At 42.1% G+C, this 26,447-nt stretch overlaps 1 protein-coding gene across 1 annotated transcript in view; it reads right to left on the reverse strand.

Moving 5' to 3' along the window:
• Window positions 1–26,447, reverse strand: part of LOC130404414 (trinucleotide repeat-containing gene 6C protein-like) — an 80,400-nt gene that overhangs the window by 42,245 nt on the left and 11,708 nt on the right. Inside the window, exons 2-3 of the mRNA XM_056609126.1 lie at window positions 17,750–17,771; window positions 1,064–1,411 (exon numbers count right to left, since the gene is read on the reverse strand). Of these exons, the coding sequence (XP_056465101.1) occupies window positions 1,064–1,411; window positions 17,750–17,771 (370 nt within the window). The remainder of the gene's footprint in view (window positions 1–1,063; window positions 1,412–17,749; window positions 17,772–26,447) is intronic.

Below are 26,447 nucleotides of genomic sequence, written 5' to 3' on the forward strand. Positions count from 1 at the left end.
GAGGCGTGACCGCTGAGTACGCTTAACCAGCTGGAAGGGAACCAGCATGCAAGAGGGACCCCCGTCTGGGAACATTTAGCTTTGGGATCACAACAAACAGTGGTAGAAGTGCCCAAGGAACAATGTCATGGATTTAAGAGGTTCATCATTTAAAATAATTGACCAAGGGATTTTGACATCATTCATAACTCTGGAAATCGTGAGTTCTTGTGAGAGAACAATTTGAATTTGCTCAGCGAGTCACTCTGGGAACGAGCCATATACAAACTCCCCGATGCCCCTGGCCCAGAACATTAGCCAATCACATCGGTGTATCTGATATAGGCGGGCCAAAAGCGTTGCTGTTTTACCATCTGGAAACGGCAAGAGTCTAATCTATTGGTTAGTTCCGCTGGTCTGGATACGTCACCCCTTGTATTCTTCTGATTGGTCGTAGTGTTATCCAATTGTGTGCAGTGATATTTTGAAATGCATGCTTGGTGCCGCCCCTCGAGTTGGGCCATTTTCATTACTTGTTACCAAATCCTAAAGCTTTCTAGATGTGGGTTTGGATTTCCAGGCTAAGTAAAGCTTAAGTTCATGTGCATTCATTGAGACTAGAATACTCATCCGGGTTTCATAGAACCCAGGTTACATTCGGAACCTTAACATGACACCTTTTGCGTCAGGGTTAGGAACCAATGTGAAAGAAGCATTGTTGAATGTGTGTAGTTGATGGCTGGGTTAATCAGCCTCACCTTGCCAGAGTCAGAATGATTAGACTGGGGTTGGGTGAGTTTTCACACCATTGAACATTAATGCACGGAGTTTGAACCAGCAATCACCACACACACTCAGGAGGTCTCCAACATGGAAGCATTGAACACCTGCTCTGTGATTCATATTGCTCTAAAATCTGCCATAAGTAAACTCTAGCAGCTAAGACACTAAAAGCCACAAATACTTTTTGTGCAACTGCCTTCTACGAAAATAAAGCTCTCTTCCGAGCACACCTCCCCATCACCCAAAAGTTGGTGCAATGGGGGGAACAACACTATTACCACCAAAACATCACGGGGCTGACCTGAGCTGGCTGGCGAGGAAGAGGAGGAAGATGCTTGTTCTTCTGCTGCTGACGCCTCTGTAGTTGTTGCAGACGACAGCGACGCTGCCAGGGGGGACTCGGACGCCGCAGGGTTTTGTGGGGGCAGGGTCAAAAGCCCGGGAGGCAGGGGTTGGCCCCTCTTCAGCAGTTGCTTGTGCTCCTGTTGGCGGAAGCGTGGGGGGACATCTCTTGGGGGGTGGCGTTGTGCTGAAGGTGGAGGTGCTGGTGGTGCCTGTGGCTGGCCTGGGTAGGGGGCGCTGCTGCCATCCCCTCTGCAGGGGGCTGTGACAGACAGCAGGGCGCTGGGAGCAGGGGCAGAGTCTGGCACTGTGGATGATGGAGAGGGATGAGAATAAGGGAGGTGTGTCAATTACTAATTTAACAGAAAAAATCTGCAAGAGGGAAATAATGAAGAAAAGTTGGACCCTCAACGTTTTAAGTCCTCATTTTGTGTCATCAATGAGTCTTGACACACAGAAAATTGTCAAAATTGATTTTTAAAAAAAAAAAACACACTTACAAAGAGAAAAGAGCGTGATGCTGTGAATAGCTTCCCTTTGCAGACTATTTCCCCATGAATAGACGGTAAAATTACGATGTTATTTAGGTTTTAAGCAAGTACAACTATCCTGATGGGATTAAACGACTTCAAGAAACAAGGTAATATGCTATTCCACGACCGTGTAGATGTCAAGAGGAATTCCACGGATGAAATACAAATACATCTGAACTAAATAATAACCAATCATCGTAAGACTTGTTAGGCCACATTACATACATGTAGGTTAATTGTAAGGTCAATACAACCACTTAAATTCGTACAAACAGTTGGAAGGCCCAAAGTCATGCAGTTTAAACAAAAGGGCTTTACACACCAGAAAGATTCCAATATATGATATTCAAGATATGCATTTCCTGTATATGGATTCCTTTCTGAAGCCACTATACCTTTCAAATAAAATCTGGAGAGATTTAAGAGAGGCAGTGCACAACCTTGTGTATATAACCAATAGACCATAAACCAAATTTACCATATTCTATTACATTTCTCCTGTAATCAACTTTTTTTTTCTCTTGGGATAATGCCAGGGTTGCGCCTAAGTATTGCACATAAAGATGGCCAAAAAGTTAAACAAACTACGTCATGAGCTACCTGGCTAGAGGAGTTGGGTATCTTGGTTACACGTCTACCTAGAGGGTTGTCATGGCAATAAAATCCTCATAAGAGAACATGGTTACAACAAACACAACCATGTGAACACAAAGCTCTTGTCGCTAACTGAGTCACCCATGGCACGAAATTTGTAGCGGTAAGAAGCTTCCTCTGTTAGCCCACCATCTCCGTTCCAGGACCAGGACTTAGCATTTTCATTAACAAGTCAAATCTTCAGCCTTGTTACAACAACGCAATCAAACGAGCAACTTCCGTTATTGCAGTTAATTCGTCAAAACAAAGTTTTCCCTTCCTTTATTTGGTAATACATAAACAAGGGCTGTGGTGCTTGACTATGATAAAGCAAGAAACAGATGGACCCGACTGTTGGAGTGCATGCCAGGGGGTCAGGGGTCACGGCTTAGTCCAGCAAGGGGACTGGCTTGGGGGTGGGGGGGAGGGGGTCATAGAGTTCCACTGATGGATTATAGGACACGAATCTGATAATCACAAGGTAATACCTCAATATTATATAATCAATTATGCCTAAAGTAAACTAGTCAATTGCTTTGTTTATGGCCCATATTCTGATTAACAGTCTGAAAATGGCTGCACAGGCCCACATTATAAGACATAGACCCCCACAAATCCTAAAACCTATGCAGGCCAAAAGCAATCCCACTACCCAGAACAACGAAAATATGTGTACAAGCTGCACCAAAAGAGAGCAATTTCGCCAAAATCCAGGTCAGCATCCTATATCTAACTTTTAACAAATGATTAGGTGTGAGGTCGTAAGAAATAACAAAAAGCTTGTCTCCATGACCTAGTATCCTAGATGACTCTGTAGAGCGGACTGCTGCCATTGGCTGCCATCAAAAGACTGGGCAGCGGAGCACGGATCATATTTGCGAAAGCACACATGCAGGCCACGTCATACACATGATGCAGTTACATAACACAGAGGGACTGCGTTAAGGGGGGGAAACTCGTTGTGTGTGGTGGGTCACACACACACACACACAACACAGTCACACACACAGCCTTCTCACACATTCCTTTGTGTGTATTGCACACAAGTACACACATACACGGGAGATTGGTGTACTTACGACAATCCCTAGCTAGTTTGCTATGTTTGCTATAGCTTTCTGCTAAATCTTAAATACATTGCACTTTCTAAAAAGCTTTTTTAACTTTGCCTTTATTTTCTATTTTAATACTAAAATGCCTTTTTCTATTTTACCCATTTCTTTGCATATGTTTTTCTTTTACTTATCTATTATTTTATTTTATTGTATGACAATGTTTATATGTGAAGCACTTTGAGACTGCCTTGTGTATGAAAAGTGCTATATAAATAAAGTTGCCTTGCCTTGCCTTGCCTAGAGAACAGCCTTAATTTGTTTATTTGAGTGTTATGGGATGATCTTAAAAGAACGACTCTAACGTCAACCTCTGGTCTAGGGATGCACAGAACCGATATTGATATTGAATATCGGTCTGATACAGATACCAGTATCGGAATACTGCCTTAAATGCGGGAATCGGGTATCGGCGAGTACGCAAGTCTATGCGCCGATCCGATTCCATCATGTACCCTCATTTATTACACAGGCAAAGAACATCACAAACATGTGTACCGTTATACTGAGTAGGAAAAACATGGATACTCACACTTCACTAGAATAATACAAATGCATCATTATAATTAAAGATTATAAGGTATAAGGTAAATAATCCAGTACTGAAAGAAAAAAAATGTGACAGTAAGTGAACCGACTATACATTGCTGTCATCTTAAGACAGCCCTTCAATAAGAACAAGTGCTATTTAACCATTATTCGCCGAAGGTGAAGTGAAGGCTCCATATTCATGGAGCCTGAGGTGAATAATTGTTTAAGTATACACCTGAACACTCAAAAAACAAACAAGATAACACTTTTTGACGGGATTTATTTGTTATCATTAGCGGTTTATTTGTTTTATTAGCGTGAAGAGACGACCGTCACGCGACATTTTGCGATTAACGTAATATCGCGAGTTTGAGATCTCAATTATGGGATATTGCCCAATATCCCGAGATAAAGAACCAATCAAATTGCGCCATCTTAGGAGGTTCACGTGTAGCATATACTAATAGTAGTTACAATGCTAGATACTGTATCGGTATAAACTCGATATCAGGAGATAATTAAAAAAAAACTTAGTCCGGACCCGAGTACTACAGCCCTGTTTCAAAAGCATCACACCAAGAAAAGGTTGGTTCGTGAAGCAGCCAACTTTGTCTAAGATGTTTAAGTCCGGCCTTGCACACACAAGAATGATCTCACTCTCTTCCAAACAGTGAGGCTTATTAATTAAAGACTAGTATTGGATCGGTACTTGGTATCAACCGATACTGAGAGCCAAGGTATCGGGTGTGTGTGTGGAATCTCCTGGAAGCTTGTGTGTGTTGTGGGGGGGGGGGGGGGGGGGGGGGGGGGAGTATCCGGACAGACACTCCAAGCCAATGACAACAATGCCAGAGAAAAAGAAAAAGGGGGAAAAAGGAAAGGCAAGACTAGAGGAATGAGAACCAGACGTTCATGTGAGGGGACAGCGATAGAGGGCGGGCCTAGTTTGAGTGTGTGGGCGTGTGTGTACATGCGTGCATGTGACAGTATAGTGTGTATGGAAGGCATCCCATTCGCCTCCCCCTCTCGTGCAATCCGCATGAGCCTAGTAATGAGCTCCCGGGAGACAAAAATAATACAATCCTCTTATGTCTAAAAGGCTCCTACTCATGCCGCTTACAACAACTATGTGCTATCGATTCACCGATACGAATCCCTATCTCTCATCTCATCTCAGTCTGCTTATCCGGGGTCGGGTCGCGGGGGGAGCAGCTCAAGCAGGGGGCCCCAGACTTCCCTTTCCCGGGCCACATTGACCAGCTCTGACAGGGGGTCCCGAGGCGTTCCCAGGCCAGTGTTGAGATATAATCTCTCCACCTAGTCCTGGGTCTTCCCCGAGGTCTCCTCCCCACTGGACGTGCCTGAAACAGGAGGCGCCCAGTGGGCATCCTTGCCAGATGCAATCTGGCAAGAATCCCTATCCGGTTGGATTAACACAGATGCGACTACATTGATACATGGGCCCCTGAATCGATTAAAAATTCCCAAGAATCTGTCCATGCACAAATTTAAATGTTGCAAAAAAATAGTGAAGCTTCAGCCTGATATCAAGACAGTCAACTCATTTCATTCCGTTTCCATACGCATCCGGAAAATGAAACTTAAGGAAGTGGGCGGATCCGCGTGTGTGTTTGTGTGTATCTCCGCGTGCGCCCTGTGTCTCACGAGCAGGGAACAACCAGAGTTTTGAGTGTGCGAATAACAGCCATATGTCTGAAAACAGTGAAATGATTTTCAGTGTACCAGCGAATCTGAAATCAAACCTGTGGAAGTCCTTTAGGTCTTATAAGAAGGAGGAGAATATTGGCAAAAGCTTCGCTATTTTTTTTATCGTGTAGGATCCTATATATTTTCCCTGGCAACAAAGTCTCCGTCTCAGTTCCTACGCATTTCCCTACATATGCCCTAAAATGTTTTATCTTGCAGCTCTGATTTGGCTGAATACACTTTATTATTGAAATCCTTATCATAACCCACTTACAGCCACTGAGTTAGAAGTACTGACATGAAAGTCAATCATCTGTGGAACGGGCAGGGCTCAAAAAACTCCAGCCAATGATTTCCAGAACCACCGAGTGGCATTGGACAGTAAGTACGTCAATCAAACGGTCGTACTGCACTCCCCCTCCCCCGCGCGTGACCCCTTCTTGCACGTACTCAAAGCTCGTGACCCAGAGCAAGCTTCCGTTTGTTGTTATCCATGTTGTTATCCTGTGGTATCTACTGGAGCTAGCTAAGTAGCTAATGGCTCGCTGTTGCGCATCTGTGTTCGCGCTCGTGCATGATTGCGTGTCCATGTTCTTGGAATGGGTGGAGTCAGAGTCAGCGTTGAAAGAGAGGGGGTAGGACCATTTGAGTTGTGTATTTTCAAAATCTGCTGGCGTTTCCCAAATCCCATACCCAACCTATTGATGCTATTGCATCAAACATACCGGTCATCATAAACACCAAATGGCATGGTAAAATGCATGGCTATAAACCCGAAACTCGTCCTAGAAGGTTGAAAACTATCCACGTTCTTCCTACAAATATATCTCCCCCAGTTTTACCTGTTAAAACCCCACAGATGAAACTGGCCCTTCTAAATGTCAGATCACTAAATAACAAAACCTTTCTGGTCAACGAGCTGATTAAAGAAAACAACTTAGATTGTATCTGTCTAACAGAAACTTGGCTAAACGATGACACGGCAACAGCAACTTTGATAGAAGCATGTCCGCCTGATTACAGCTTCCACCAAGTTTCTAGGAAATCAAAAAGAGGTGGAGGAGTTGCAGCTATTTTCTCATCTAAACTGTTGTTCAAAATCACTGAGCTAGGTGAATTTACGTCAATTGAATATCTTGCTATAGAGCTCAAAACTGAATCAGTATTGTTTGTTATTATATATCGGCCACCCAAGCACTCACCAATATTCATACAAGAATTCTCTGAACTATTATCACTATGTGTCACAAGATATGACAAAATAGTCCTGAATGGAGACCTTAATATCCACGTTAATAAAAAAGCAGACCAAAGAACTATTGAACTTCTAAATCTCCTCACCAGTTTCGATCTAACTCAGCACATAACGGATCCAACACACCAGCACGGAAACACACTAGATCTAGTAATAACAACTGGATTAAACATCAATAATATTTCAATAAATGATCTACCGCTCTCCGACCATCATTGTATACTTTTTGATGTGGAAATCATCTTACCTAAAACCACAAAAGAATTCTTAGTCCATAAAAGACATCTAGACGATGAAGCTACGGAGAGATTTTCTGAGCAGATTGCTCTATATGAGCCAACTAATCATGACTGCTCTCTAAATGAAATGGTAGAGAACCTAAATGAAGCATTATCATCTGTGTTAGACGCTGTAGCCCCACTTAAAACTAAAAAGAAGTTTAAAAGTAGGACCTCCCCATGGCTAAGAAATAAAAATGTTAGTGAAATAAAAAGAAAATGTCGCGTAGCAGAGAGAAAATGGAGAAAAACAAAGACCACTATCCACCACGGTATCTACAAAGATGCACTAACTACCTATAACAAAACCATCCGTCTAGCAAGGAAAGGTTATTTTTCCCACATTATTACAGAAAATGCCGGAAATTCCAGAGTTCTGTTCTCCACCATTAACCGGCTGCTAAACACTGTCCCTGCCCCCCCACTATCCTCAGCAGCGAAATGTGAAGAGTTTGCTCAGTTCTTCAAGAACAAAATAACATCGATCAGATCTAGTATCACTACTACTGGAGGTGAAATTGACATCCGATCTTGCAACTTAACCATGAGCAGTTTTACATGTATCACACTAAGTGAACTCCCCAAAATCATCATTGAATGTAAATCTACAACCTCAGATATTGATCCTATTCCCACTGCATTCTTTAAGCGAGTGTTTGATAGTGTCTCAGGTCCGGTCCTTGACATCATAAACACATCCCTGAGAACTGGCGTTTTCCCAGATGCCTTCAAAACAGCTGTTGTAAAGCCCCTATTAAAGAAACCCAAATTGGATACCAGTACACTAGCAAACTATAGGCCGATATCAAATCTTCCCTTTATTAGTAAAGTCCTTGAAAAGATAGTATTAGTCCAAATAAATTCCTTTCTGGAACAAAATAACATATTGGAAGTCCTTCAGTCAGGTTTCAGAAAATATCACAGTACTGAAACCGCTCTCACCAAAATAATTAGCGACCTCAGACAAAACTCTGATGCAAATAAAGTTTCTATCCTTATCCTATTAGATCTTACTGCAGCATTTGATACCATTGATCACGACATCCTAATCAATAGACTTGAAAATCTTATTGGGTTCTCTGACTGTGTATTGAACTGGATCACAACATATATTAGAGGTAGGAAGTTTTGCGTTAGTCTAGGAGACCATATGTCAGAGAAACATGAAAGCTGCTACGGGGTTGCACAAGGGAGCTGTTTAGGTCCATTACTCTTTTCTCTTTATATGTTACCACTCAGTGACATCATCAGAGAATACAGTATAGATTTTCATAGCTACGCAGATGACACCCAACTGTATATTTCCGCTGAACCTAATGATGCGAAGGCCATAAACTCCATTACCAACTGTTTATTGGCAATAAACAAATGGATGAACAATAACTTTCTAAAACTAAATGAGGACAAAACTGAAGTCCTACTTATCGGCCCCAAATTAAAAAGAGAGATGCTAATCAAGAATCTAGGAGGTTTAACCCGGTGGATTAAACCCGAGGTGATAAGTCTCGGTGTCATCCTGGACTCGGATTTGAATTTCAACTCCCACATTAACAAAGTGACCAAAACAGCTTTCTTTCACCTCAGGAACATAGCAAAGGTACGACCATTCATAAACCAAAACGATGCAGAGAAGCTTATACATGCTTTCATATCGAGCCGGCTAGATTACTGTAATTCACTTTTCGCTGGTCTTCCCAAGAAAACAACTGAAAGACTCCAGCTCATTCAAAACTCTGCAGCTAGACTATTAACCAAAACTAAAAGGAGAGAACACATTAGTCCTGTCCTAGCCACTTTACACTGGCTTCCTGTTACCTTTAGAATTGACTTCAAGGTCCTCCTCCTCACATACAAAGCTCTAAATGGACAAGGCCCTAGCTACATTGCTAACTCTCTTACCAACTACACACCAGCTAGAACACTGCGATCATCAGATACAGGTCTGTTACAGGTCACCAGAAGCAGTCATAAGAAGATTGGTGACGCAGCCTTTGTCAACTACGCCCCAAAATTGTGGAACACATTACCCATTAATATTAGGGAAGCAAACACGCTAGACACCTTTAAAAAGCAGCTTAAAACCTTTCTTTTTACCAAAGCATTTTATTAATTTTATCTGGCACTATTTATTTCTCTGTAACTTGCACTATTTTTACTATTTCTCTTTTAACCTGTTTTAAGGGTTTTATATTTCTTTTATCATGATTTTAGTAAGCCTATCAGAACACCAGGTTCTGATACGATGTTGGTCATTTTGTATTTGTCTTTTGCTCCATGTATTGCTCCTGCTGCTTGCTTTTATTGATTTTATGTAAAGCACTTTGAATTGCAAATCTTGTACGAAATGTGCTATATAAATAAAGTCTTACTTACTTACTTACTTACCTTTAACTTAAACAACTTAAGGCAGGTAATGTGTCCTGACCCTAAAAGTACATTTGACATTTGTCATGGTTTATAAAAGCCCTAGACTACTGCCCACACATCTTAGAAAAAAAAAAGTTGGGGATCAAAATATAACAAAAACTAACTGGGATATAAGAAGCAGTACGTCTTACAGGGCTGTACCAATCAGAGGAGAAAGGTTAGTGGTATAGCCCACCTCCAGTGCTGTACCAAGCAAAGAGCTATGTCTCAAGGGAGCAGTACCGCTTAATTAGTACAGATTAAATACAGTGCTGTAGTTAAAAAGGGAATCCTTCTCTGGTCTTATCACGTTTCAATTGCATTTTATTTGTATAGCCCTTAATCACCATTATAGTCTCAAAGGGCTTAACATGACACACACACACACACACACAAAAACACAGAGACAGACAGACGTTTGACTGCTATAAAAAATGGAAGGAAACGCATATCTAGGTCAAAGCGTTTGTCAAGCATGAGAAGGGGCTTTTCCCAAGTCAGCCATGATTACCTCAACCCCATAAATCTAGCAGAGCATTGTGTAGAATAGCTCGGGCAGGCCCAATGTTTTTAGGCCAAAGCTATTCTTAGCATGTAGGCAGCCACTAAGAAGGGAAACAGACAGACTCTTCTGAAGACAGGTCGAGAGACAGAGGGAGAAAATAGGGATACATTGGTAGAGTCAGAGAATAGAGAAAGAAAATACAGAGCAAGCATGCGAGTGAGAGAGGATGGCGACAATTCAGGTCAAGAGAAAGAGATATCAAGGGCAAATGGGGATGGGTGAAGATTATGCCAACCATGTTTACTCTTCTGGATCAGCATATGCAGATATTGTAAAATGCCACTGTCTGATCAGGATTTATGGTGTGATCCAGAAGCCTCGGACACAAGCCTTCTGAGTTGCAAGTGGGGAAATCTCCCAGCTTTCTGCGGCATTTCACGGAGGCACGCCCACTTTTGGTCGGGCCACCTCGGAATTCTGAGAGCATACAGAGTTCAGTGATGACGCTCTCAGCAAAAATGGCTGCGCCCGTAGAGAGATTTATTTTCTTTGTATTTGTACCACGTTGGTAATTTTTATGTCAATTTAAAATGCTCTTACACACTTTATTACATTGCTACTTTATTCTGGTCACCAATTTATGAACGCACGGTCTTGCATGCTTGGGTGCAATACAATGTAAAGTTGTGATGTTTGTTTTCGAGCTGGTTTGCTAAAGAGGCTAATGCACCTAACAATACGACTAGCCAATTTCATGACCCAATCACAAAGACGAACGTGAAGAACGAAGTGCTCCAAGACCGGAAACTATGTCACAAGTGCAACTCGGAAGGCTGGTGTCCGAGGAATCTGGATCACACCATTGGAGAGGGAAGTTAGTTAGTTAGTAGTTATCGTCATCTTATTCCCATGGCCAAGAAAACAGAGCGTGATTTGGTTGTAACCACTGTAGAAAGATAGATATATATATTTTTAGAACCCGTGGATAAGTTACTTCAAACCTTTCTATAAGAGACAGAGATTTGGAAGTGTTGCATTTGTCTTTAGGCCCATTCCACACGGGCGAAAACTATCCGTTTTCCTTTGATGCGGTTCAGGAATATCTCCGTAAAGACAGATTTATTGCGAAACATTCCAGGCCCATAAGGGGTGCTGCTTCTGCTACAGAACTCCAGCAAAAAAAAAAGGAGAAGAGGCGAGCATGTGCATAAAGCCTGGGCACTGTTTACAAACATACAGTCCGGGTACCTCCTGGTAGCGCTTCGCAGTGGATCTAAATAGATTTGGTGTATGTGTCCGTAATCCTCTTTAGCTTATTTTGGTAGCGGAGCATCATTAAATATTGCACTAGCAACTAGGGATGGGCGTGAGGAATCGATTACTCGAGTACTCCTCGTTACAAATGAACTCGGTTGGATGACAGGCAAACTCGAGTTTGCATATACACACACACAAACAAAGTTTTCTGAAGCAAATGTATCTATTTTCTGTGCGGCTCTACTAACGCATGCCGTGGGCAAAAAGCTAATGAAATGTATCAAATTTCTGTGTGGCGCGTGCCGTGCCGTGTGCAGGCACGGCAGAATTCAAAAAGTTAAGAGATGGCGGTTAAAGCAAAGCGCAGCGAAGAATTGACATACTTAGAAATGGGAGATCATAAGGTGAAATGTAAAATATGCCAAGCGAAATCGAGCTACCAGAGTACTACAAGTACCATGCGGCAACATATGCTCCTGAAACAACGGTGAGTTCGGGAAAGCAGACCCGCAGCAACCAAGTGTGTCGGCTATTTTCACCGCCGCAAGACGCAGCTGTTATCCCGGCCGTGTAGAGAAGATAACATAGCATGAGTATTTCCATAGTCCATTTGTTGCCGTTTTATTTGCAGCTTTAAATTATTTGCAATGGATAGGCTACTTGTTTCGTTTTTGTTATTTATTTTTGTAAAGAAAATGTGTTTTGAACGTTTGCAAAAATAAATAATGAATACTCTGATAACTCTGACTGTTTTGATGGAGAATAAGCATTACATGTTTGGTTGGTAATATTGCCGTTCATCATTAGGCCTATTCCTGCTGCAGATGCGTTGCATTCTAAAAATAGATTCGATTAAACGAGTACTCGATTGATCCCCGAGGAATTCCTTCGATCACTCGAGTTTGGAATTTACTACTCGTGCCCATCCCTACTAGCAACCCAACAAGGGATATTAACTGCTGCAGAATCGTCACAAGCATTTAGTCCGCCATCATTGTTGTTGTCGTTCTGACACGCCGCGGGCTAGCCAATCACTAAGGCTAGAGGATCGAGGGGTGGGGCGATGTCGTAATCGAGTTTTAGGCGTCCACACAAATCCTGGAATCACCCGAATCCTGCATCCGTCGACGGATGGGGGCTTTTTGACGTATCCATGTGTTTTCCCAGGTTGTATCACAAAGGCGATTTCATAGGACAGTGTACTTGCTTATATTTGCATAACGCGATCTGATTGGCCGATGGATCCGTCGCTGCCTAAAAAATTGAAATTTCTCTACTTTTGACGCAGGCCACGGAGCCGAAAGGACCCACAATGCATTTCGCGAGCGCCCAATTCAAAGTCAATGAGATCCGTCGAAGGACGGAGGTAGCGTGACGCCTTGTTCACACTACATGCGTCCGTCGACGGATAAACGAGGGTGTGTCTGACATATAGGGGATTAGTCTTTGTAGACGCATACTGCAGCCAATCAAATCGCTTCCCGCTACAAAGCCGATGTGTGGATATAAATACAAGAAAATGACACAAACAGGAGACTAAAAACAATCCTATCATTCCACATTTCTTCTACAACGCCCAGATTTTTCCTGCTTCTTATTGCAAAATGGATCCAGTAGACGCGTGGAATGTATTTGCATAACCGCCATCTGATTGGCCGACGGATCCGCCGCTGCCTGAACAGCTGAACATTTCTCAACTTTTTGACGCAGGCCATGGAACCGAATGGACAGACGGACCAAAATGAAGTTCCTGAGCAAAGTGAGATCCGTCGACGGATGGAGGTAGCGTGAACAAGCCCTGAATGCACCCTAACACGAAACCGCATAGGTCCGGTTTTATTTGAAACCACCTTGGGACATGGTATCAGAAAAGTGCAGTTTCGGGCACAGGATCCGCCGGATCCGTCTGGACGGTCGGCCCAAACGCACAGCTCTGTGTGGACGGGGCATACGAAGCATCTGGGAGAGGGGTGGTGTGGGGGGAGGTCGAGATACATTTGAATTTGAACTGTTGGTTTCTTCATTTAGTCTAACAGTTAAAATAACTTAATTGAAATCCAGGAGTTTGCCTAAGCAATATTAGTATGTTGGTAAGAACAATAAATAAATAACTGTACCAGTGCATCCCAACTGGCATAGTATTGGCATGCATGGTTGAATAATGTATGCTCTGAGTGCATTGCATTATAACACATTATGACACTTGAATCCACCAAATAGTACAATCGGCAAATCTGTAACTAATCAAATCTACAAACTAATCACCTTCACTTACTTTGCTGTCCTATCTAAGGGTGTAGGGATTTGTAGGGATTTGAATAACTCCAAATGTTCATGGTCGAATAATCGGTGGGTGGTATGAACTAGGGATGGGCATTTGAAGAAATTTCCTTGATCGAGCATCGCTAGAGTTATCGATCAATTATCGATTAATCATTAACTTTTTTCTAGGCTATATTGAAAATGGAGCATGTTTTTATCAATGAAATCTTTATTCCAACAATAATGTATGGGCCAACATTAATACAATACAGTTAACTTGAAGACCTACAACTGTTTAACAGTTTTAAAATAATAAATACAGGCATTATAGGTTATAGGCCTATGCGGCGCTCGTAAAGTCCGAACAATGCGCCTACAGGCGCTCTTAAAGGTTTGAAAACGATTCAACAAGACTAAATCTGTAGCCTATTCCAATTACAATAAGTAGCCAACTTATCGGACAACAATAATCAAACAAAGGCAGTTGGCTAAAAGTGGGCATTAAACGGTATAACTGTTTTGAAAAAACGGGGGAAAAAAGGCCGACATATAATGCCTATATGTCGGCCGGCGCGCGGAAAAGGCTTGCAACAAAAAGATGAGCCACCCATTTACAAACAATTGCATGAACTAGTCTATCTAAAAGCAATACCTTATTGAACATATATAAGGCTGAACTTGTTGCTAAAATATCACAGTTTTGGCAAAATGTAACGACTCCAATTAAGAGGCACCAAGCCGAAAGAAAAGCGGAGCGAGAGACAACACATTAAGAAAAAAAAGAGCGACTCACATACGGTGGTGACTGTCCCTACTGTCCATAGCATAACTCCAGCCTACATATTTTTATTTAGGAATATAAGCATGTTAACATGCTCGCGGGTCAGACGCGAACGCAGCCTTGTAACTGTCAGTCCAGCAGCAGAAAACACCCGCTCTGACGGGACCGAAGTTGCGGGGATGCAGAGGTATTGTCGCGCTAACTTTGACAGGAACCTTCTTCCATTCACTTTCCACCAGTCGGCAGGGTGGTATTTCTCCCACATAGACTAGTGATATTCAATTAAATGCTTCAAGACTCACAGTATGCAACACAACGTCCTTTTGATCGATAACAATATAAATTGATCGACGCATTTCTTAACGATCGATTATCGAGCATCGATTAATTATGCCCATCCCTAGTATGAACGAATAAACGATTATTCGATGTGTGCCGACATTCAAAAAGGCAGCCATGGATCATCGGCAAGAAATCACTTAATATCTTAAGGGCTGGGAAATTGTGAAATTCGTCCCATCCATTATACCACAGATACTATAGGGTCTATAGCATATAACCGCGTTTTCTGATTACTGTTTAATTTAACAGTAAGCTGACAACATCGCTAGTTAACACCGCAACTGCAAATTAACCACATGGAGATAACCATGGCAACCGGTCCAACAAATTTTCTTATGGCGATAATTCTGCGCGCATATCCGCCGTGTTGAAAACAAATAATCCCCCTGTAAATGAATGGTCTTCATTTATTTTCTATGGCAAGTGACCATGGTATAAGCGGGATAATGCCCTTGGACACCTGTCCAACATTAGTTCCGTCCGTCCATTATTTGAATGGGAAAAAATGTTAACAGTCCAAATGTTAAAAATCAACCTTGACCCTCGGGAACGAATAATCGAATATTCTGACTCATCCCTAGCTGCTGGCCTAAAATGATGGCTTTCTTTCTACGGTAACGTTTCCACAACGGAGGAATGCAGTGGGAACAACCACCCACCCACCCACCCACACACACACACCAAAGTGGGTTGGTGCAGACAGGGATATGAATAACCTCTTAATTGCGCATTAATTATCGACTCACCATAAAAAAAGGTGCCACACATAATTTAGACAATATGAAATGACAAATTAGCAAATTAAACACCTGCAACGCCATTTATATGATATTTATCTTTCATTTTCAGGTTTTGTGAACGTAGCCAGTGACAAGTTTGTGTGTGTGTGTGTGTGTGTGTGTGTGTGTGTGTGTGTCAGTCTCCTTTTTACAGGGGGGATTAAAAATGCACATCATGTATGAAAGGAGAACAAAGCAGATTAGGCCTGCAACATTAACCACTGTTCTGTGTCTGGATGGCACAGCACATAGCCGTGTGGAATAGCACACACAGAAAGGCTTTTCGTGCAGAGAGATGAATTGTCTATTGCGTAATTTTTTTACAAAGAGTGCTGAAATAAAGCATTCTTAATATTATGCTTCATATATTTTACACATATTTACATTGTTAAATATGTGTACAATTTCCACTAGTTCGTAGCTTAGTGGATATCTGCAGTTAATGACGATTCATATTTATTTCAATTATGTCATGATTGAAATCCCATCCTTAACATCCCTAACTTATTTTAACAGTACTACCAGCCTGCCAATTTATTTAAACATTTGAGCATGTCATTTTTGAGATATGGCCAAATTTGTCAGGAAAAAGTAAAATATATAATAATATTAATACTAACGAATATAGTAGGGTTCCTACAGATATCATAGGACCCTAATTATAATAATTCTAACAAACAGGATTCATACAGATTTCATAGGAGCCCTGACTATATGAATGAAACAAAAATAGGTTATATTTACTGTCACAATGGGTCACAATTTCCGTTTAAAGAATACAATTAAGGTAGAGGTTAACAGAGCAATATCCCACCAAGAATCTAATTCCCAATGAAACTCCCATCGAAAACTGATATTGAGAAATTGTTTAACCATATCTCATTAAACCTGGTTCAATTTCAACATTATCTCGAAGTGTAACATCAGAAACCGTGAAAGAGCTGAACATAAAGGAAATAATCCAGCTCCTAAACCAAAATAATGAAAAGAAGTCTGAAGCGAGGCTTCCAGGCCGAACTGCAGAGGGTGGTGTAGAGTTACACCCCAGTGCCCATTCCCCATCCCCATGGACCACAGATCACCTGGGCCTCGCCACAACCACCCCCCTTTCCATCTCATTGGTACCTCACAGGCTAATAGGCTGACACAGTTTTGTGCACACTAACCGCACTAGCATTGGTAATAACGCCAACAGTGCTAACAGCACTATTAAGGATACAAGCACTGTAGAGGAATGTAAAAAGGCTAGCACTAAAATATGCAGCAGAATGGAAATGGAAATGTCAAATGAGTCATGATGAGAGAGAGGAGCCAACTGCCGTGGTCAAACGATGGCCATGCGCTTAACACATAAACTGAATAGAAAAAAAGCTTGTGTGTGAGGCGGGAGAGGGGGGGGCAGAGCGAGAGACAATTAGAGAGTGAGAGACACATAGAGAGAGACAGACACAGGGACAAGAGACAAAGACAGAGACAGAGAGAGACAAACATACTGTACATAGATACAGAGAGAGCAAAGAGACAGAGCAAATAGAAGGAAAGATGAAAGATACTATAGAAAGACACTATAGTCTGCTGCGAGGTAGCCAGCAGTGAGTCAGATTTGCGGTCCATTAAGACTAATTAGGTCAGTCATGAATCATATTTATTTAAATTATGTCATCAATGAAATCCCATCCTTAACATCCCTAACTCATTTTACCAGCATATTACATCACTACCAGCCTGCCAATTTATTTAAACATTTGAACCTGTCGTCTTTGAGATATGGCCAAATTTGTCAGGAAAAATTAAAATAAATAATATTAATGCTAACAAATATAGTAGGGTTACTAGAGATATCATAGGACTCTAATTATAATAATACTAACCAAAAGGATTCATACCGAGGCTCATGTTTCCCACCATCATTTCTGGTGTTTTTTGTATCCCTAGGCTCTCCATAGTGGCCCCAGGGAGGCCCCTGGGTGCAGTTGCAGTGTCCCTAGGCTCCTTATTAGTCTACCTCCAACACCTGACCGCCACTTTGGCTCTGGGGGTAGAGCCCTCTAGCAGCTGAACCTTTTGTTAACGTCTGTCTAAGAAAGATGTTTGACTGCCTTTAAAATTCTGGAAGGCTACAAAGGACATGCCATTAATGCACCCCAATTACAAGTTATAATCGCAGAACAAAGAAAGTTTATTTTGTTCATCAAACAATCAGTTTTGATAATGTAGGGCAATTCTAAGTCAAAGCAATTTAAAAAGATTTTAGCACAGCTTACCTTTAGTTTTCTGTTCCGTGGCCTGGAAGATAAACAAAAATACATAATTATTAGGCGGCTCTCTATTCGCTCAACAAAAATGTATAAATATATTCCTGTTGCATGTTTGAACATGCTTATGTTGCACTATTGTGGCAGGGGTTACTTAAAGGTAGAATATGTAATATTTAAGCATTTAAACATGTAAAAGACTACTAAACTTAAATTATATATTTTCTTTTCTTTTGTACTAACATAATTCCAAGTCAACCAATGCTCATCTCAGGGAAATCAGTAGTTTGAAATTGAAACGTCCCGGGATATTTTTTAGAGTCTGATTGGCGTAATTTCTGCTAGCAATTTCACTAGCATCTGGAAACATCGGAAACACAGGGAGTGAAGGCGAAAGTCTGAGAACTAGCTAGCTTTCCATCTGAAAAGAGGAGAGATAGCCTACCAGAGTAAACATTGGTTCGGCATTCCCAAGATGGGGGGCTTCGCAAGGAAGCAGGACTACTAACTTCTACTAGACAGGTAAGCACCATTTGGCTCCTCGTGTTATAATAGTTATAACAACAGTACAATAGTACTAACAACAAAAGTAATTATAACCTTCTGTATATTATTTTGATACTGTTGGAAAATGGCGACTATCCTCAATGTTGATAGTGTAACAGTATTATATGAAAGCACCATGCAGTTCAAGGGCATAGATTTGTTTGGCGACCAGGGGATGTGTCCACATCAATGTCAAATGACGATGATTTGAGACAGATCTGTTTTTTGATTGGTTTAGCGCTCTGTATGCTGTCGATTAAAAGCTGTTGGCTCACTAAATTCACTTGGTCGATTCAAAGACGACGGGCAAGAAAAGAAAGGTGGACATCAGAAGCTATTTTAAGAAACAAAGTGTAAGTCATAATTTATGTGCTAGTTCAAGACAGTGATGCTAGAAACGTTGTATTTTGGTATAAATTTAGTTTGACACTGCTACGTGTAGCCTATATCATTATATGGAGGACGTTCGAATTAACCAAATAGCCTACGAACTATGTCAGCTGTATCGTGCTAGCAGATTTGTGTACCATGACAGCGCTTACCAAGGAAAGGAGAGGCACGCTATTAACCAGCAATACCAACGCTTTCTGAAATGAATGAAAATTACGAGGATGTCTGTGAAAAATCAAATGCATTTCTATGGGCTCTGCGTTCTAGGGAGAACATGAATGCAAAACCGTTTTCTCACTAATGGGGATCAATTTGTTACTTTGTCAGGTGACAGAAGAAGAAACCCAGCCATCCCCTTTATCATACAACGGTGGTGTGGCAGGGTCACAGCAGCAGGTGAACTAAAATAAGGACATGGTGGTTCATTAGATTATAAGTTTTAGTTAGTTATAATATTAAAAGTAGACCTAGTGAATACTACCAGTCTTCTTTGAGATTTGACTGATGCTGTGTCCCTGCTCATGGCATCTATATTTTATTCATCAGATTACAGAGAAACCCCGGCCAGGTTGTAGCCCAAATAGGGAAGATTAAGGCCTACAGGTAAATATGACATGGTGTTTTGACAAAATGTTTTACTACATATGTTTGACTGCTTACAGTAGGTAATGCATCATGTTATTTCATTAGGGTGCTGCAGCAATCTTGCCTAGTTGTAGGCCTGGGCCTAGTTCAGGGATTGACCTAGTGGAATTACAGGTGAGATGTCAACATAGGCTATAAAACTATAAAGGTATTTCAAATGTATTTTTTTTACACACAAAATATAAAATGTGTAATTAACTTTATAAATGTGATGTTGTCTGCCTGCATATTATCACATGCAGTCATAGACATCAGGGCTCCAGACTAACTTTTTCCTTGGGTGCACTGGTGCGCCTACATTTTTTATTTGGGTGCACCAGCACGTATTTATGGTGCACCCAAGTTTTGAGTTGTTGAGGGGGGGGGGGGGGGGGGGCGTTGGACCGTGCCTGCCTTGCGCTGAGTTGTTGACGGGGGGAAACCGGGCAGCTGCACCGCTTGCACCGTCGATATTTACGCCATTGATTAATAATATTTTGACCATTAAATAAATGCCTTAAATAAATGCCGAATCTGTATCTCTCATAAAGAATATCGTCAGACAATGCCAAGGGATCGGTTCTGTCCCGAAAAACCCTCTGTCTCCGGAGAGACGCCTGCACGATAAGTGCGCCGAGGTCCATGGGAACACCCACAAATGGTGACACCATTATCGGAGGAGGGGCTAGGAAGCTGCGCACGCCGATATAAGTAGCCGATCTCCGGGTAGACTTGCTGAAAAGCTGCTCCCGACCAGGTTTGGTTGCGAGCGTAAATCACCATGATGATATAGCGACGCTTAAAGAGATCGACGTACATGGTACAGCTAACCCAGGCTTTCAGCTCAACATACCTCGCTAACCCACTAATCGAGCTTCATAGTACAGGCCCGGGGTCCCCTGGATTGGGCTTCGCGGGTTTGTTTACCGGCGTTGCTATCGTTACCGGTCTTGCATGTTCCAACGGTTTATTAGGTATCTAATAAATCGCTGTCTAATCAAAACTTCATTCACTGCCTCTTCCGTGGTCATTACAATATTATGAATAGACTGGTATAATAATAATAATTATACCAGATACATTTACAGTCGCACTACCCCGAATTCTAGGCGCATGTGCGCCCAAATTAGGCGCACTCTGGAGCCCTGGACATGGTAAGAGATTGGTTCATTATATAATGTGGTCTATTTCTAAGGAAACTGATCCAGCTGTAGACAGCAACAGGGAGAGAGGCAGTGAGGGTGAGGAGTCTGATGACAATGAAGAACAGTGTAGAACTGGAGACACTCTCGATATTGAGGGCAAGCCAAATCAACTTCATCCCGAATTAATTTGTGTTCAAACATTGCCCAATAAGGTCCTCCACTTCCAGAAAGATTAGTACAGACAACATCCGTGGCATTATAGCCCGACAGTGAACGGAATTCTTTGCTTCCACTGTGTGAAAACATACACAATAATGAAAAGTACACTGTCCAAAAAAGCAGACGGATGGATTTTTACAATGGATTTTCTAATTGTAAACATGCTCTTAGTAGATTTGAAAAACACCAACATAGCAAGGCTCATCACTATGCAGTCACAGTCAATAGCCAAGAGGCAGCCCCAATAGAGTCACAACTCTCAAGTGCATTGGCAAAACAGCAAGAAAGTGGTAGACACTGCCTTGAGAGTATTGTAGATTCTGTAAAGTACCTCGCTAGACAGGGCTTGGCATTGTGAGGGCACAGTTCTGAAGGTAATTTTGACCAACATTTGAAACAGAAAGCCAAGCGAGATACTTGCCTCTGTGACTGGCTGTCCCGCTCACATGACTATAAATAACCAGAAGTGCAAAATGAGATTTTGCAGTTGTTAGGAAACAGCATTGTCAGAGGTATTGCACAGACAATCCAGGCTTTACCCGTCATGCAGTACTCCATCGTTATAGATGGGACTCAAGATATCTGTGGTGTAGAGCAGGAGTCCATAATCATCAGATATGTGGACCAGGACCAAGTACCTCATGAGGTTTTTGTTGGCTTATATGAGGTTTCAAGTTCTACTGGAGAAGCAATGGCTAGAATGGCTAAGGATGTTCTCTTGAGGCTTAACCTTCCCATTGCTTATTTAAGAGGACAAACCTATGACGGGGCAGCTAATATGTCTGGGAAGCATTCAGGAGTAAGTGTCAAACACAATATGGATCTCATCACAGTTGCCTCCAGCTTTGGAGACCATAAATGTCAGAGCAATAGCAAAGTCATGCAATGTCTTGAGGGGGGGGTCAAGTGTTTTAAGGAGACCTTTCTCACCAATGCCATGAAGTCGATAATGATGGCGTGTTTTTGCCGGGGGTATATGGACCTTTTTTATCGATTTGTGGACACAACTTTAGCAGCTCCGTCCCAAGTTGTGATTTGGCACACCTCCTCAAGTAACTGCTTTGTCAACCAAGAAGAAGGCAGAGTTGGTGATCTCATGCTGGAGTAGCTCCTCAACTCTGAACCCCGGTGACACCCATACTCAATAAACATGAGAGCTATGATTATCTCATCTTTGATGTCTGCTTTGGAAGCCAGTTCAAGGTGTACTTTGGAAAAGTAAACTTGACGTTATTAATATTCGAGTGTATCGATAGACTAATTTCTTTAAAGTTTAGGTTCATTAATAACTGTCAATTCCTTTATGTTGCTAGCTGTATATAATAGGTTAAAGATCCCATGGCAAGAAAATTTCACTTTACAAGGTTTTCTAACATTAATACGAGTTCCCCTAGCCTGACTATGGTCCCCCAGCAGCTAGAAATGGCTTTAGGTGTAAAACGAGCTCTAGATATCCTGCTCTGACTTTGAAAAAAGCAAAGCTCAGATGCGCCGATTTGGTTTTTTCCCCGTATGTCTTCATAAGGGGAAATGTTACCTCCCCTTCTCTGCTTGGCCCACCAATGAGACATTAAGCTACGACGTTTTTTTATTGTTGTACACTTCTTTCCGTTCCGCTGTTGGTGTTATGGCGCATAACACGTCGGGTTCTCTGACGTCTCTGGTATTTCCACAACGAGACTCGTAGTGGGGGTTATCTCAGCCATGGTTAAGAAGGAATTGGGGGGAAAGGAACTTTAGCTTTGACTCCCTGAAGTACATGAACCGCGAGGCACCACCGCCGCGAGGCATGCTGCCTACTTCCGAGGCGGTGGTGCCTTGTCAGCGGGCAGCGGGGCTCCGGCGGGAGACAATCTTGGGCAACAATTCCTTTCTCCTCCTTGCCGTGGTTCAGTCTACTTCAGACTGAAGAACCAGAGACGACAGAGAACCCAACGCAGTCGTTTGAGATTCATAATATCGTCTGGAGGCGCACACAGCTTTTGGCAGTGTTAATATGTATTAGGAACTTTGTCTTTGACTCCCTGAAGTACATGAACCGCGACAAGGAGGAGAAAGGGATTGTCGCCCGCGATTGTCTCCCGCTGGAGCCCCGCTGCCTACTTCCGAGGCAGCGGGGCTCCGGCGGGAGACAATCGCAGGCGACAATGCCTTTCTCCTCCATGTCTTGTTTCAGTCTACTTCAGATTGATGTGGAAGTGGAAGAACCAGAGACGTTGGAGAACTCGACGCAGTCGTTTGAGATTCATAATATCTTCTGGAGGCGCACACAGCTTTTGGCCGTAATAATATATATTATATGATATATAGATACTTCCTAACACTGAAATCCTATCCTATCTTGAGATAGAAAGGCATTAAGGGGGTTTGGTATTACAGGAGGTGTAATATGCACAACAATTACAGAGCAGGCAATGAAATTCTTTAGTCTTGTCTTAAGATAGGAATTTAGCTATTATAGAACTATCCTAAGTTAGGAATTTCTTAAATGTCCTAAATTCAAAATAACTGTCAATAACTATCGATCTCGTGCACATTCTGAGTGCAGAAACAGACATAACCTTATGATTGCCGATCGAAAAATCTGATTGATAGAACAGTAAGGATTACCTAAGTTAAAGGAGATATCCGGTGTTAATTGGATCTGGGATATGTTTGGTATGATAACGAAAAGGAATGTTTGTTTGGGAGCAAAAAAGCGCATATAGATGCGTTTTAACCGATTCTACCAAAACGCTATAAACTTGGAACGAGAGGCATGTCTCATTGGAAAAAACGAAATCCCTATTTTAAACCACTTACAAGGATAGAAGTAGCTTGACACTTCTTTGGCAGTGTAATAAGGGTCTTAAAATATAAAAAGAGGCATTGATAACTTTTTAAGTGTAGATTGTTTATTAAAAAGGACATTTTATACACACAATACCATCAGAAGTTCAACCGTCGACGCCATCTTGTCTTTAAGGCTCGAAAAGTAGATTGGCGAACACAGAGCTTGCGTGATGTTCACGGATGTCACAAGCTCTGTGTTCGCCAACCTACCTCGATTTTAGACAAAGTGTGATACAAAAAGTATTTCGAGTCTAATCTGGTAGAAATGCATGAGGATATCTATAAATGGAAGAAGAATTCCCTTTCACCTGTAGTGTGACAATGGCGTCACCTGTTTCAGGACATTCGTCCCGGGTAGAGATTTTGGCACACATCCAACGTTGTTCAATGGGGTCATATTATTCTCTAACAGGTGAGATATTCTCTGCTAAATGAAGTGCATACAAATCTTACCCAGGACCTAGACTATAAAGAAGGCAGTATGGAACAACATCATATATATAACAAGAATAAATTATAAAATGTACAAAGAAATATCTAGCCATTCATTCATATAAAATAGGATGAAATCTCTAAAGAAGAGATCAGGGGTGATGTTGCTAGCAGTAATTATACCAGTGCTGCCATGAACCCAGTGTGCTGGCCATTTGGGTCCGTGTATTGGTCACATATCCTGCTCACTCTTGCCTTGCCGCCTGATGATGCCCTCCCTCTTCCCACTGGTCTTCCTCTTGCAGCATGGCTTGCTCTTCCAGTGGCAGTTTTTCTTATTCTTCCCTGTGATGGGTCTTGCCCCCTGCTATGGGGGGATTCCAGGTTTCATCAACAGTTGACATCGGTACATCCAATGAGGAGCAATCAGTCTTCCTGCAGCAAGCAGTATTCACATGTCACCAGAAGCACTAACAAAAATCTCGATACAGAGGACATGATCAGCTGACAATATTTATGTAGCTACATTGAAAGAGCTGTCTTGTGTTTTAGCAAACGTTAGTACTTACTTATTAATGTCAAGTGCGTAAATCATTTAGCATATACTTGTCTTTCTCTGTGTGTCACTACACAAACTATGGTTAACTTTTGTGCTTATACAATTACAACAAAGGTAAGGTAAGACCATGAATGTGTCAATGACTTCCAATGCAGGACATGTTATACGCAATAAAATAATACACATGAGCAAGTCAGTCATGCCAAGTCATGTTGCAACAGCTGTGCATCATATCAAACTTAGCTTTCCAACAGAGTGATAACTGTTATAGATGGCTACATAGCCTAATTAGTGATGTGAAATTTTAATATTGATCTACCTTACTGCGATGTCCTATGATATAAAGATAAAACAACGTTCAACACGCTGAAACGTATTACTGTTAGTGTGATTGTTTTGATCGCAGATAACAGGGCAAGGCTAACTTAGCCCAAGATGTAATTCTCCATGCAACTCATCTACAGCTCATCTAAATTTAGCAGCTTAATGCTACTTTGACTGATGTTAGTTGAGGCTATTTCATTACAATGAAATGACATTAAGTGATTAGACGTAATGTGAATAAAACTTTCATACATTACCTCGTCCGTGAGCATGACCCATGAACCCACCCTGCTACACTACGTCATCAAACTAGGGCCCCGTCCCATTACTCAACCCCTTAACGAGAACACTTGCTTTGAGTTCCCTCCACAGTAAAGTCCCCTCAAAGAGGGAAGTGAGAGTGAGGATATTTTCCTATGAAATGGGACACCACTCAAAAATATTATGGTGCGGCCACACCAACCGCGTTACTCGCGTTGGACAACGCGAGTACCGCGCCTAACCTGACGCTTGACCAGTGTGTGGTGGTTCAACGCGTCAACGCGCCAACGCAGCTAGATGAGTCCATTGTCCATGCAAGTGAACGGAGCGTTCCCTCTTCGTCATAACTATCAAACCAAACATCCTTCACTTTCACTGAGCGAACATTATGAAAGTAAAATGCACATTTCTCGCTAGAAATGTTTCCATAAACGCATTTAATGGCGTAATTATGTTACTATTTCCACCCAGAAGAAAAAAGAAAGATGTCGGCCGTATGCTTCTGTGCAAGCTCACTACTCTCTGCCAGTGACGTCGGGTCAAGCTCCACGCTGATTGGCTACCGCGGCTAAGCGTCACGCGTTGAAAGTTCAATTTTCTGAACTCCGGGCGTTGGTGCGTTGGGCGCGTTACTGCGTTTACGTGCGTAATTACGTGCAACTGCCGCGCCCAACGCCCCCAACGCAACGCTTCAACGCTTCAACACGTGTACCGCGCCTAGACCAATGGTTCCCTATGCAAAAATGCCGATTTTCAACGCCCCTAACGCGAGCAACGCGGTTGGTGTGGCCGTACCTTTATGCAAATTAGCGTAGCGAACGTGCTACCTTACGTCACGCGCAGCATCGACGAGTCTACACTACAGAAAGAAGCCTATTACTATTTTTATTCACGTTTGAAAATGTGACCTTTGTATCGGAAATAAGACGTCCTACACATTCAGATCGTACAGTTAAATCCATTCTAGGGTTAATCATTTAACATAACCTATAACTGTTTGAGAAACATGGAAAAATTGCCGCTTGCTGAGTTCGCAAGGTATCCAGGGTAATTCGTGATACCCTTTGCTGCAAGTTATGTATCGAGCTGGCTAGCTGCCAAGGGATGATTTTAAGACAAAACAGGCACTCCTTCTTGCTCGCTAAGTTTTGGAACACCCTACCCCTCCGCGGGAATGCGCAAATTGTAGGGCTAGGGCTCAAATCTAGGGCTAGGGGGAGTAATTGGACGGGCCTAAGACTTCTGTTTCTTTTCTTCTTTTTTGATAGAGATAAAGCGCTCTAGTGGCAGAAAATGACATTATATCTTTAACTGGGACACAATAAAAACCCTGACCTGTATAATGATAGTTATTTTTTCCCCTCAACTTGGGTCC

Source organism: Gadus chalcogrammus, chromosome 2, assembly GCF_026213295.1.
Source record: "Gadus chalcogrammus isolate NIFS_2021 chromosome 2, NIFS_Gcha_1.0, whole genome shotgun sequence".
In the NCBI taxonomy this organism is placed as follows: Eukaryota; Metazoa; Chordata; class Actinopteri; order Gadiformes; family Gadidae; genus Gadus; species Gadus chalcogrammus.